This window comes from Anabrus simplex, chromosome 1 (assembly GCF_040414725.1).
Source record: "Anabrus simplex isolate iqAnaSimp1 chromosome 1, ASM4041472v1, whole genome shotgun sequence".
NCBI classification, from domain to species: Eukaryota; Metazoa; Arthropoda; class Insecta; order Orthoptera; family Tettigoniidae; genus Anabrus; species Anabrus simplex.
In genome coordinates, this window is record NC_090265.1 from 343,853,469 (window position 1) to 343,868,543 (window position 15,075).

The 15,075-nt window shown below is 38.7% G+C and overlaps 1 protein-coding gene across 1 annotated transcript in view; it reads left to right on the forward strand.

Annotated features, from left to right (window-relative positions):
• Positions 1 to 15,075, forward strand: part of app (Palmitoyltransferase app) — a 326,850-nt gene that overhangs the window by 128,887 nt on the left and 182,888 nt on the right. The window contains exons 4-5 of the mRNA XM_067134866.2: positions 13,874 to 14,011; positions 14,115 to 14,269. Of these exons, the coding sequence (XP_066990967.1) occupies positions 13,874 to 14,011; positions 14,115 to 14,269 (293 nt within the window). The remainder of the gene's footprint in view (positions 1 to 13,873; positions 14,012 to 14,114; positions 14,270 to 15,075) is intronic.

The following is a 15,075-nucleotide window of genomic DNA, read 5'->3' on the forward strand; positions in this document are numbered from 1 at the left end:
CCAGAACGACAACTTAATCCACAACTGGGTGAGTACCAAGCAGGGTTCAGGAAAGAGTGCTCATGTGCAGAGCAAATTATGAATCTGAGATCTATCCTCTCATATCTGAAACTAAGGAACAAGAAATTTGTTGTGACCTTCGTCAGCTTCAAGAAGGCCTATGACTCTATTGATAGAATCACTCTTATTCAAGTCCTAAAGGAATTTGGTTTGGATAACAAAACCAAAACCAGGGCAATTATCAAACAGACCCTAACTAACACAACCTCCAGAGTTAAGTTCAGAGGAGAAATTTCAGACTTTTTCAAGATAGAGACAGAAGTTAGGCAGGGAGATGGGCTCTCGCCCCTGCTCTTCAATTATGTCCGTGAAAAAATCATCCGTGAGTGGTGCAAAGAAGTTAACGATGGGCTCCAAAATGGTGTGAGATTAGGTTACAAGAACATGAACCTTCAATTGATTGCTTAGCTTTTGCAGATGATCTAGCAATTTTCTCTGATTCTTTAGACATGGCTACAAAGCAAATTAATCACCTTAAAACACAGGCAGAAAAAGCAGGCCTACAGATATCTTTGGAAAAAACGCAATTCATAACTAACATCAAGCCAGCACCAAGAGAGCTAAAAGTAAACCATGGGGCAATCAGATGGACAGATAAGTTTATCTTGGCGAGTGGATAGAACCAAACATCTCTGATAAAAGAAGCTTTCGCGTCACGCATGAATAAAATGGAAATGGCTTATCAACTGACCAAAGATGTTTACAACAAGAAGTCTTGAACGCAAAACTCAGACATTACTTCACTGTCATAAGACCAGAGGCATTGTATGCAGCGGAATGCCTTGCTATGAACAAGAGAGGCCTGATAGAAACATTAGAAATTAAAGAGAGAAAAATCTTAAAGAAAATTCTTGGCCCAATTAAAGACAAAGATGAATATAGACCTCGGATAACTATGAGCTGTATACTCATGTCCAGAAGATCTTTGATGTCATGCGGAGAAGGAGAGTTGCATGTTACGGCCACTTGCTAAGATTGAAACCCACACGATTATCGAACCAGATCTTTACCTATTTTAAAGATAAAAAGACCAAGCCAACTAGATTCAAGGAGGTGGAAAGGGACCTACAGGAGATGGGGATAACTTATGAAGATATACAAGATCGCAACCCACTCAGGAGGAAACTAAAAGACCACCAGGGTTTTCAAGAAAGGCCAAAGTTGAAGACGGGAAAGACGTGGATGGAGGAAAGAAAAGAGCAACACTGGCAACAAATGAAGGAGCACTGGGCACAGCCCAGAGAAGACAGCTGAAATAACATGGACTTTAGTAGGCCAATACAAACAAAGAAGAAGGAGATTATTGGAGGTTGACTATATAAAGTGAGACCTCTTATCGATCATTTCTGTTCTTTGTTCAAAACTGTGTATGTACCTGGTCAAAACCTTGCCCTGGAAGAAGGAATGCTTGCTTGGAGGGAAGACTGGGATTTCGGATGTATAATCCAGGAAAGCTTACAAAGTACGAGATAATGATAAGAATGGTGTGTGACAGTGTTACAGGATCTATATGTAATTTTGAAATTCATTGTGGTCAAAGTGTGAGCCTTATCAAAACTGTGAAGAATCTTTTACAACCACTTTTAGTATTAGGTCACATTGTGTACACGGATAACTTTTAAAATAGCGTTAAGCTTTCAAAATTATTACAAAGGATGGGTTTTGGGGTAGTTGGTGCTATGAGAAAAAATTGTGGTATTCCAAAGAAAATGAAACAGGAGACAGACAAGCTGAAGAAGGGGGAAATGACGTTCAAGAGGGTTTTTTTTTTTTTTTTTTTTTTTTTTTTTTTTTTTTTTTTTTTGGCCTGGCGAAAGAAGCGAATTGTAATTATGATATCCACAATACATTCTGCTCCAATGGTTGAAATACATAATAGGAGGCAACCTGAACAGTGCATAATGAACCCCGAATCCATAGCTGACTACAATCAATTCATGCATGAACAAGAAAAGTGTTTTTGTACCTCCTTCTTTGCTCAGTCTGCAATTCTCACTTTCTGTACAAAATGCATAATCCCAAAAGTACATTATTGGACTTCTTACAGAACATTTTTCAAAGTATGATACAGGCATACACTACAACTCCTCCCCTACAGAGTAGCCCAGATAACTCCAATCTCCCAAAACTATCAAAAAGAGCCCCCAAAAGTGATCCTGTTAGCAGATTGGATGGTAACATTAAAAAGCATGCATTAGCAAATATTCCTACATCCTCCAAGAAAGAGAAGCCCTCCAGAGACTGCAGAGTCTGCAAGAAGAATGTTAGGAGCTCTTTGAAGTTCATCTGCTCTTCTTGCAGTATTCCACTGCATCCAGGAGACTGTTTCACAAGGTAACACATCTTTAAACATTATGAAGGTAACTTGAAATTTTCATGCTATTATGTGTGCTACTTTTCTTTATATGCACTTTTATTTGTAACTGTGTCAAACCAGTTCACCTCCTTTTGAAATGCCTGGCACACGGCATTTAAATTGCCTCAGCTTCCTTGGCAGTGAATGAAATGAAATGGCGTATGGCTTTTAGTGCTGGGAGTGTCCGAGGACAAGTTCGGCTCGCCAGATGTAGGTCTTTTGACTTGACACCCGTAGGCGACCTGCGTGTCATGATGAGGATGAAATGATGATGAAGACGACACATACACGCAGTCCCCGTGCCAGCGAAATTAACCAATTATGGTTAAAATTCCCAAACCTGTCTGGAATCGAACCCAGGACCCCTGTGACCAAAGGCCAGCACACTAACCATTTAACCATGGAGCCGGATAGTGAATGTGTTAAGTACATATTTACAGGTACAGATAAAAAGAAACCATTGAATAATTTTGGACATTGCCTAATCTTCATGACACTGGATGAAAAGACAGTTTCCACATTTGCACACAACAAGCTAATTCGTCAATCAGATAAAACATATTTATACACTGAAAACCTTTTCTCACTGTCAAAATTTTTCACATAAAACCACAGTGAACATTGACGTTTAGAGTGAAAACTGTTGTGATCCTCAAGCATGCCTGTTAAAATACTATTTACCAAATTGCATTCACTCTTTCCTTCTGCAAATTCTTTTGCTATGCTTTATAGAACCTGGTAACCCCTTAAGAAATCTGATATTGAGGCACCATCTAGTGCGGCATTGTTTAATACGATATCTAGAAGGGTGTTGTTAAAGGGTTGCTGAGAATAGAAGGAAAATGAGAGTTCAGCAGTAGCTTAGAAAAACTTTCCTGCAGGATCATTTTTTTCTTGCAACTTGGCAACAGTTTTCTTTGCCACTTGATTCATCCTACTGCTGACTGTTTCTTTCATCTGTTCACTTAGTGAAGCAAGGACGTTAGTAACTTCATCACTTAATATGGACTTTTTGATGAGTTGCCACTTACTCGATAGGTTGCTCCCTCCAGCTTTACGACAGAACTGCAGTGTTCTTTCACAAATGTAGATTCACACTTTATAGCCTTAATTTTTCCAGGAGAGATCATTAAAATATGCAAGTGCAGCTGAATCTGGATTGCATTTCAACTCTTTGAAATAGCTGGTAATATCTTCCAGATATTCTTCTATGTAGAGGACAGACATCATCCAGGAACCCCAGCGAGTTACAAGCGGGGAGGGAAACAACTTGGCTGATTTTTCACCATCTGGATACTTATCCGTAGGTATCTAACATTACCATGCTTACGTTTCCGTGTGTTCAGGAAAGCATTTTTTGTTTCAACAACACATTCATTTATGTTTGAAGTCCACTGGCATGAATTTCTGCTAGTCCATCTAATTTATGTGCCCAGCATTGGACATGGATGAGAGTTTCTAATAGAAGATCCTTGAGTGTATGAACACAACTTGTCATAGACGTAGCTCCATCCATTACTATCGCCATAATGTTCATATACTCCACTGAGAGTGTGAAAACTTCTACTAATGCCTGACAGCATGCAACCGGATTCACATTTTCGAGAATGTTGACTTCTGCAACAAGAAGTTTTTTTTTTTGCTAGGAGGCTTTACGTCGCACCGACACAGATAGGTCTTATGGCGACGATGGGATAGGAAAGGCCTAGGAGTTGGAAGGAAGCGGCCGTGGCCTTAATTAAGGTACAGCCCCAGCATTTGCCTGGTGTGAAAATGGGAAACCACGGAAAACCATTTTCAGGGCTGCCGATAGTGGGATTCGAACCTACTATCTCCCGGATGCAAGCTCACAGCCGCGCGCCTCTACGCGTACGGCCAACTCGCCCGGTAACAAGAAGTGTCGAAGGGCTACCATTCTCCTGAGAAACTCGGATGAGGATTATGAAGACTGCGTCACCCTTTCTGTTCCATTGTTTCTCATGGCAGTGCACAATTATTTTCTTCATGTTTACTGCTTTTCTTACATTATTTTCATAATAATTGTTCTTCGCTTTGGGAACTAATTCTTGTGTAGTGTGTTTGCGAGTGGAGTGGATATAACCTATATGCCTATTTCCTTACCCCTCAGTATATGTTTTCATCCAAGCTTGCATACTAGGATGGTTGAGCTTATTGAGAGGAATATTTGCTCCCAGGAAGGCTGACAGTGTAATGTTGATGAAGTCTTATTTATCCCTTTTAATCTCTTTGGCATTCTCGAGACTGTGATTGATGGCTGCTTTCTTTTGTGTACTCGAGACTTTGTTTTCTTATGGATGTCACTATTCAGGTGCTTGTCACACGAATCTTTCCTTTCCCATGTGACTCGCATGCTACATAATTTGCACATTAACACTTTCGCTTTGGAATCAGATACATAAAAACTTTCTCGTGCATATGTGATAATCGATGCAAGAAGTCCATGGGAAACCGGAATTTGATCTAAAGCGGAAGGAAAGTGGAATATTATATGTTGGTAAAAGTGAATGACTAATTATGGTATAACGAGTTTCGTAAGAAACATTTCAAAGCATTTTACTCAACATTTAAAGGTAGGCCTACGGTAATCTTTGTCAGCACTGGTGTATTCGCCTGCAGAACTTGAAGCCTCGACATTGGGTTCCAAACTGTGTAATTTTCCACCCTGTCCATTGCATTTGAAATGACACTTTTGTTGAAGAATTTCATGAGGAGACTCTCAGGAATGCAATCCCACGCATCTCTGATCCAAAAACGTACGAGTGCAAACTTCGTTCTCCTTATTTTGCCTGTAGGCACCGTATTGTGATTAGTTCTTTTGAGGTCAGGGTTACTTGCTTTCGACTACTACTTCTACCAGTAAAGATTGTGTCACTTTCCACTTCTTTGTCACATATGTAGGCAAATGGCAGCATTTTTTTCTAGTCTACATGAATATTATTTTTGCTAGTATTTCGTGGTGAATACAATTTTGCATGCTAACTTCATGCTAATGGCATGATTTTATGAAATCGTTAGATTTTGTGATTATTTACAAATAAAAAATGCATGGTTTCCTGACTTTCTTCATGAGATTCGTGTTTTCTGTGCATAAAATTAAGTTTCCTAAAGTTTCACATTTATCATTAATACTGTGATATCTCTTCCCTAACAATGTTATATAATCTTTGAGGAGGGAATTTGAAACAAATATGGGGAAATGTGTTGTTGGAAAGCTATTTATGACAAATATATTTATTATGAAAGTGAAGACAAGGTGATTTACAGGAAACAGAAAAAATAAAATTACTTTCCTAGGTTATTGGACATTAAGGATTTATTCACTGCAGAATTACAAGGGCTCTTAATAACAGAAATTACAGGCTCAAAGATTAACTGAGTAACTTATCAAACCCACAGCATTAAGATTGTGCTTTCATGGTGATCAGTTTGTCTTATGTACATTTTTTAAATCTCAAATAGCTTACTGTTTAAATCATAATATCATAACAAGGTGAATAGAAAAATAAAATTAAAAAGTCTTCCAAGGAACTGGACAGCTTTTAAAAACATGATTTTATCCCAGTATAAATTTCATTTTCATTTTCCCTTATGCCTTTGCTGGTGAGATGTAGTGTTTACAGTGCGTTATGTCTTCTGGCATGGGCTATATCAAATTTGTTACTTTCATTGATTTGTCTCAGTCTCATACTTGGCTTTGACAACATGAAAGTGACTGAGGTATGAGTGATGCTAGTAATACCATACCATTCCTTATGCAGCCAGTCCCTGTTATGAATAGTGTGAAAATATCGCTCATAGGGTTGGTTGGTGCATACATTTCAGTGGGCTTGGCAGACTGATATGTAATAGCAACGGCTGGCTCGGTGAGGAAAGCAACGGGAAACTACCTCACTCCTCATTTCCCTAGTACGCTTCTTCAGTGACGCCTAGGCTATTTATGACAGCTGTTGGCGGAGCTGCAGAGGATCAAACCAGCCTTCGGGCTGAATACCCAACATACACATACATTTTCCCTTGTCCAGCTCCTGCCAGGTTGGAGTGTTGGTGATACTTCTCTATTATTGCCTCTCTTTCCACAACTCCTCTTCAGTAATTGTATTCCATTCCAGTCTTCTTTTTCTTATATTGTTCATGGCAGAGTCTGTCCCTTGTTGTGGGCTTCCCTCTTGCTCTTTTTCCCTCTATCTTAGCCTCCAACTCTTGTTTTGGTATACTTCCCTCCTCCATCCTCGTAATGTGTCCAAGCCATCTCAATTCTTCTCCATCCTATATCTCAGTTTCTCTACCCCTATTTCTTTTCTGATGTCAACATTTGTTACTCTGTCTCTCCTTGTCTTTCATACCATACACTCCACCTGTAGGTGATTAGTACCATCACATGGGGAATACCATGGGCCGCTTTTACTTGTGAGTAATTCCACTATGTTAGGTACACAATAGGTTTGTTATTAGTAGCAACAGAAGGTGAGTCTGTATGGGTTTTCCAGTATTCGTGATTAGTACCATTGTGAGAAACACCATGGGTCTGGGCGTTGTTTGTGATTAGTAGCAATGTATCAGCGACACCGTGGGTCTGCATTGCCTGTGATTAATACCCACTATATGAAGAAAACCACAGGAATACCGGTGCCCGTGATTAGTACACCTAGGTGAGGAACACCATGAGTTTACGTTGTGTATGAGTGGCACTATTCTGTATCACCATAGGTCTGCGTTACCTGTGCGAAGTACAATACTTGTGAGTAGTACCATAACGTGTGGAACACCATGAGTCTACGCTACTTTTGATTAGTACTGCAACATGACAAATACCATGGTTCTACTTCACTAGCAATAAGTACCATTATGAGGGGCCGTTGACCTGGATTTTGGACCCCTTTAGACAACAAGTATCTTCGATTCAGGCTTATGCTTTATAAGTAGTCCCTTGCTCAGTAATACGGTTGTTTACAGTAGTTTTTAGGTCAGAAATTCTTATCCATCCATTCATTCTTCATCATCACTTTTTTTTTATTCTGGTCAGTGGATGATTTTGAACTTTTAAAGTGTCTACATTTTGTCTCATTTCGTACCATTAGGGGCTGATGACCTAGATCTTAGGCCCCTTTAAGCAACAATCATCATCATCATCATCATCATCATCATTATTATCATCGTCGTACCATACGCCTCATATTACATAAATCCTGTACAGTGGTAGGAAGTATATGTTCCAGCTAGTACTCAGGGTAAAAATATGTCAACCTAGTCCTCAAAATATATTAATGTGATTGCAGGTTCCGTTGAAGAATAAAGATATCCGCATATTAATCATTCAACACCCCAAAACCAAGCAATTATCCATGACATCGCTCATATCATATCATATGATATCATATAAATTATTACTATTGGCAATTATGCTACCTTATGATTAGATATTATTACCTATTCTCAGAAAGAAAATGCAGAAATTATCTTAAATCTAATTTATTAGCATGCTAATGTGATATCAAATAAAATAAAAGTCGAATTGAGGGCTGTAGAGAAAAGAAAATGCAGTTACATTACATATTTAACTTGAATATATAAATTATTTCCATTAACATAGTTGAAACTGGGTAAATTATAACCTTTCATTCACAACTTGTCATTATTACTTTGTTGTCCGACTCGTTGGCTGAACGGTCAGCGTACTGGCCTTCGGTTCAGAGGGTCCCGGGTTCGATTCCTGGCCGGGTCGGGGATTTTAACCTTAATTGGTTAATTCCAACGGCACGGGGGCTGGGTGTATGTGTTGTCTTCATCATCATTTCATCCTCATCACGACGCGCAGGTCGCCTACGGGAGTCAAATAGAAAGACCTGCAACTGGCGAGCCAAACCCGTCCTGGGATATCCCGGCACTAAAAGCCATACGACATTTCATTTCATTTCATTACTTTGTTGAATCATCTCAGTTCATCATTTTACAAATATTTCATGGGCCAAATGAGGATTGATTCTTTATTTCAGGAGGGAGTAGTGTTTCTTCATATTTGGTTTGTTTGGATTTTTGTGTTAACTTTTTCGAGACACGAGATAAACAGTAAGTTTCCTAAGTAAGGTTTCAAATTGTCATCACACTTTAAATAACTATGTCTATACTAATACTAAGTACATTATTATCATATTCATTCGTACATACCAGCAGAAATCCAATATTTTATCAGTAAGTGCCATTAATAGAATTACCAATCAGTTCAAACTATGGAAATCGTGCTGTGCGATTACATATTTACGTGCTACTGCAATTAAAATAAACTCTTATATCATTTACCACTGTGCCAATATTACGTTATAATTCGATTGACCAATCTATATTCACATTGTGAAACGTTTGCTCTGTAAGGCGATGTTCCTTCATATCCCTATATCTATTCCATAAAGTATGAGATTCAGTTAACCTAGCATTATCTCTCATGATATACTACCAATCGACCATTAATCACCTGGACTGTACCTCTATATTCATATGAGCATGACCTGACCTCGCTGCTTGCGGTATTATTTACCATACAGTAACTGTAACTAACACATAAATCCGTAGTAACATCTTCCAACCATTGCTTACACAAGGAACAATTAATATTTCCCAATACTATTATTACTTCATAATTCTCATATATCTCTTCTTCCAGACTCATCTGCATATATAAATTCTCATCTCATTTCTTCTAAACAACTTCTTCATTGCGGTTTACTAGTCCATGGATGACATATTCTTCTTATTAACAGCGAATTCCCAATATTTAATCTATTTCTTCTTATAATACAGTCATAACGGCCATGTCTGCTGATCTGGTCTTTGCAGTATCCAGGCTTTACTCCGTAATTCACAGACTCTCTTCTTAACCTCGCCTAATTCAACGCTAAATGATCTTTCCGAGTAGATTGGTACATAAACATTGATATTCGCATTCCGTATGTGTTTGCAATAACCTAAAATCATCTTACGAGCACGATATAACTATTACTCAAATTGGCACATGCTTGCGGTTAATTTCTTAAAATTTAGCACTGATATTCACTTACTGGCATATATAATTTATTTGTAGGCAATTCTGCACTCCTACTATTATATTTCAACAACTACAAATAACTTTGAACTGGTAATTTGGAAACTTATTACTTATCTCTTCTTGACTGGTCAGCTGCTGGCTCCCGTTCGCTTTTTATGACATCTCTGAGCAATCAGCCTTGGTCGTTGTTTACGTCACAGCTGGGCATCGGTCTTGGCAGTCTGGCTTGAGCTAAAGCATCTCAGGTAGTCTTCCACCAGTTTAAGCGTGCTTCATCATGACTCCGGTGTCCATGCAATAAGAAGACAACATTAATTGAGCAGAATACATATCAAGATCTTCCATTTTAAGCTTTCTAGGACGTATGAATATCTATTGGTATTTCTTAATACTCAAAGATAGTAGTCTAAATATCTATATATTTCCAAATAGGCTTGTTTTCGTCAAATATATCGCCTACTGAATGTTGATTAGAGCTTCGGAATAATATCTCTGCAGTTTTTTTTTTACGGTATCTGCCCACTTATTATGATGCGACTGGCCCTTTCTTTCCAATCTTTTACTGGTCCGTAGCTTTTCTTTACTTCAGTATTTTTAAACGAAGTGAATACGTTTTCCTCTCGTCTTGAATTATTTTCGCAGATGTAAATAACTAAATCTTTCGTTTGATCGTATATTATTTCACGGCTTCCTCTCACGCGTTGATGATATTCTTCTTAGCTCGCAGTGAAAATTGCTATCTCTTTTAATGTGGTCTTCTTACAAAGTAGTTAAAAATAGAATGAATTCAATTATTTTTTTAAGGACCATAGTTGTTCTATCTAAGAATCTCTTTTCTTTCTCGCCGGACTTATAAGTCTCCGCCTTCTAATTACGATCAACATGCCACATGGATACACTTCATATATATTTACGACGCCTGAAGCTGCTCCGCGCCATTTTATCCGCTGCATCTCCATGTTAATGACCATCTCAACTGTAACGTAATGGTACAGTACTCTATGGTCCAATGGTGTACAAAGTGAAGAATCATATTTACATAGCAACATCTGGACTTCAGTGAAGTGGCATCTGTAGTCCAGAGGAGCGGCCTTGTTTACTGCCTGGCAGTATGTATGAAATGCCACCAGTGTTAGGTGGAGTGACGTATCAGTTGGAGTGTTTCTCAGTTGCATCAGTATGATGCAATGTCTGCGCATGGTTTGTAACATAGGGCTAGAGATCCCCTGTAAGTAGTGCATGTTGTTTTCGTCTACACAGCATGAGCAGTTAACAAGGACTATCCACCATTGGGTGAAGTGGGCTAAAGAAGGAAGTCCAACTATGATTTGCCAACATTAAACATTGGTATCATGACTGAAAAAGTCACAAGCTAGTCAAGATTCTCGGAACTTGCAACAGTGACATGGCCTTTGTGCAGGAAATAAAGTGGAAAGGATCATAGTCAAACTCATAGTGCTGAGAAGTCAACTGAGAATGGCAGTGGTGTGGTTAAACATGACAAACCGTGAGGTAACATTTGGTGCAAATTGACAGTATATATGACCACTTAATATCATTAAGAACAAGACCAGTGCCGTAACCCTTAGCTCCTGTTACACTCTGCAAATTAATTGCTCTTTAGAGGGAAGAACTATTTCTTGGACTGCCTGGGCCACCTATCTAGAGTCACTGGGACCAGATGAGCATCTGATTATTTTTGGAGACATCAGTGGGCACATTGGACAGGAAGGAGATATTTATGAGCAACATGCTGGACAAAGTTTTGGTACATGCAGTGAAGATGGGTGCCATATTCTTGACTGTGCTGAAGCCATGACCTAGCAGTTGCAAACAGTTTTTAAGAAGAGACCTTCTCAACTAATCATTTATAACAGTGATGGGTGTACAACCCAAATTAGCTACTGGCTGATCTAATAAAGAGACTTGAAGTGGTGAGAAACACATAGGTCATACCATCAGGCAGTATTGCTTCCCCAGCATTGCTCGCTTGTCCTAGATATCAAACTAAATATCAGTCAGCAATAAAGAGCCTGAATTAAAACAATAGAAAGGATGGAAGTTGTGGCAGCTAGCAGCCTATAAGAAGCAACTTACATGTGCTTAGTACTGTTGAAATAGATCCTAATCAACCAGTGGCATCCATATGGCATGGCATATCTAGTCAAGTCTCTGTTGTATCTCTTGAAGTGTTAAGATATCACCTAACCCGGTAAACGCTTCATGGCCAAGTAGATATGTTGGTGGAATGACGACATTCAAAAATCTGTGAAGAAAAAGAAGGAAGCCTACAAGACATGGTTTTGGTCCTTTGTCGATGCAGATCTCTAGCGATACAAGTCTCTGAAGTTGGCAGACAAACTAGCAATTGCAGCAGCCCAACGAGCACATAATAACAAGGTGGGGCACATGGCCCTGAGATTCACTAACAAAAATGAGTACCAGGTTAACACATTGGAGACACCGCCCTTCATTGCTGCTGACGGAGCTTGGAGAATCTACGGGCGCATGTTTTCACTGCAGTTAAAAAATAGTAGCCGCCATTTCATTGAACTGTGACTTCACAAAAATTCTGCTGGATGCTTCTATAAGCATAAAATGTACTAGTTATGAGCATAGGTTGAGAGCTCTTCTTTCAAGGCATTAATCAAGCAGCCACATTCCTACAAAATCTGAGGCTGTATCATTGTTCTCTCTCAGCTCTTGAAATGAGCGGAAAAGTACGTGTGTGCGGACAGGAAGAGTGTGTGTTCGAGAGACAGGCGTGTATGTGTTATTCTTGTGAATATTTAGCATGTCTAATTCAAGTGTACAAAATTAAGACAAAACCATACTGGATGTTCTTATGGAAGACTTGGATTCTGAAATTGACGATGAGGATAACAATTTTTTTTTCCTATTTGTTTTATGTTGCACCGACACAGTTAGGTCTTATGGCAATAATGGGATGGGAAAGGCCTGGGAATGGGAAGGAAGCAGCCGTGGCCTTCACCAAGGTACAGCCTCAGCATTTGCCTGAAGTGAAAATGGGAAACCACGGAAAACCATCTTCAGGGCTGCCGACATTGAGGTTCAAACCCACTATCTCCCGGATGCAAGTTCACAGCTGCGCACCCCTAACCACACGGCCAACTCGTCCGGTAGTATAACAGTTACACACCAAATAAACATTATGATTCTGACACTTCAGGTAATGAACTAATTTTATATAGGTGTCAAGTGTGTTCTGTAATCTTTATATTAAAAGAGTTTATTAAAACAGCTTTGGCAAATCCATCCGTTCTGCTGGACCAATTTGCTTCATATTTATTTTATTCTCTCTGAAATGACCTGCCGGTGAGTCATGAGACATTGATAGGTCTCTTAAGTTCAGTCAGCTTTGAATAATCATAAAATCAAATCATTAAATGATCACTCTAATAATTGTAGGCAAAGGCCTACCCTAACCCACAATACATTCTATAAGCGACTAACACTTTCATTAATATTCTCATATAGGCCTATGTAATTTTCATCTTTAGTAATGTTGTTGCATGCAGCCATGTTTGATTACTGCCTGTCAAGCTAGAGAGTATACTCTACCTCTGATCACAGAAGAATACTATTTCCTACTAGATACTCTTTGATTCTCTAACCTTTCCCAGCTTCTGAATATATTCAACAGATGGCAGAGTGTTCCTAATAACTTACATGCTGCTAAGAGAGAAAAAAAAGCCTATGTACAAACAGACCCTATCATGACATATGCCTTAAACATTATCTGGGAACATCTACCAAAGAATAACTCAGCTACACTAGAAAGAGTGAAGGTCATGTATCTAAAAAAAGTTTTCTGCTTGGCAAAAAACTCTCCTTGGAAACTAACCTATGAGGTCACAATACATCCATTCTATATAGAAAAACTGCGATTAAATATACAGTTGCCTTCTATGACACTATATTAATGAAAGCGTATATATGGATAAATGACGTCAGAATAGATGAATTCTGACTACGCACTGCAGCATACCATAACGTGCTTTTAATTAAATCTTCATAAAACCATTGAAAAGGGCTGGCAAAGCAATATGACTATGACAGGCATATCAAGACGAGTTACTGTGATCTATTCATAACGAATACTGCGAAGCAGCATGGGTGCTCTAGTATAGTTTTATACCGCTCCCAAAAAATTTGAGTAGTTTCCCCTGTGCAGATGACAGCCTGCAGCAACTCAATGCAAGACTGTCATCAAGCGATGAACGGTGGGAAGTTGGTATCATATTGTTAATTAGGAATGATTGATGTAATGCACATTCTTTGATTGTAATAAAAATGTTGCTGACTGTGATTTTTCTGTTCTTTCATAAATCGTTTTTATGTTCTGTTTTCAAATACATGGTTGAATTATGTTTCAGAGAGATTTGATCATCACTGTCCATGGGTGGGCAACTGCGTAGGAAAAAGAAATTACCGTTATTTCTACATGTTCATCGTCTCTTTAGCCTTCTTATGTGTTTTCATCTTCGCTTGTGCCATCACTCATCTCATTCTGTGTAAGTATATTATTAATGGTGGTGTTGTTATTATTATTTCTCTATTCCCTTATGTAATTGTATGGCTGTTATTTTTAATAACTGTCAATTTCTGCTTGCACAGTGACAAAAGACAACAAGACGTTCCTAGAAGCTGTAAAGGAGACACCTGGTAGTGTCATAGTTGGAGTTGTGTGTTTCTTCAGTGTATGGAGTGTGTTGGGATTGGCTGGTTTCCATACGTACCTCACCACTTCAAACCAGACTACTAATGAGGATGTAAGTTTGTTTAGACAAAATTCATGCCACAGTTTTTTTGTACTTGATGTATTACTAAATGTTATTGGCTTTGGTAATTGTGTACAAAAGATAAGGAAGGATAAAATAAAGAATGAAGATTGGATTGGGTTGATTGAAATGCTAGAATTAGAGAGATTGCAGTGGCATGCTCTAGTGAAGGGAATGGCTGCAAATAGGACCCCAAGAGCATAATTTGAACAGACTGTCTCAAGCAATTGACCTAGAAGAAGACCTTGTAATGTTTGGGAGAAACTAATTTTCAAAGACATTGAAAAGTGATGTGTGAATTTTCATGATGTAATGGACCAATAACTGTGGATGGGCAGAATGAACTGGAAATGGTTCATATAAAGCCACACCTAGATGGCTAGACCAATGAACTGATGGTGATAATTGGCTTTGGCAGTGTTTATGCATCTTTAGTTTATCTAATTACTGAGCGATCTGGCTATGAGGTTTGGGTCATGTAGCTGTTTTATGGTGGTTTGAACCCTACTGTTGGCAGCCCTAGAGATGGTTTTCTGTGGTTTCCCATTTTCACAGTCAGAAAATGTTGGTGCTGTACCTAGTTAAGTCCATGGTCACTTCCTTCATAATCCTAGCCCTGCCCTATCCCATCATCACCATAAGACCTGTAAGTTCCATAAAGATTCATACTAAATCATCTTTGATAGGTCAGATTGTATATATACTCATATGTGTATATGAGAGACCCTCTCAACCTCCCCTTTCTCTTCATCTTCTTTGCCTCCAACAAATTTTTAAATACTGTGTCTAACCACAAA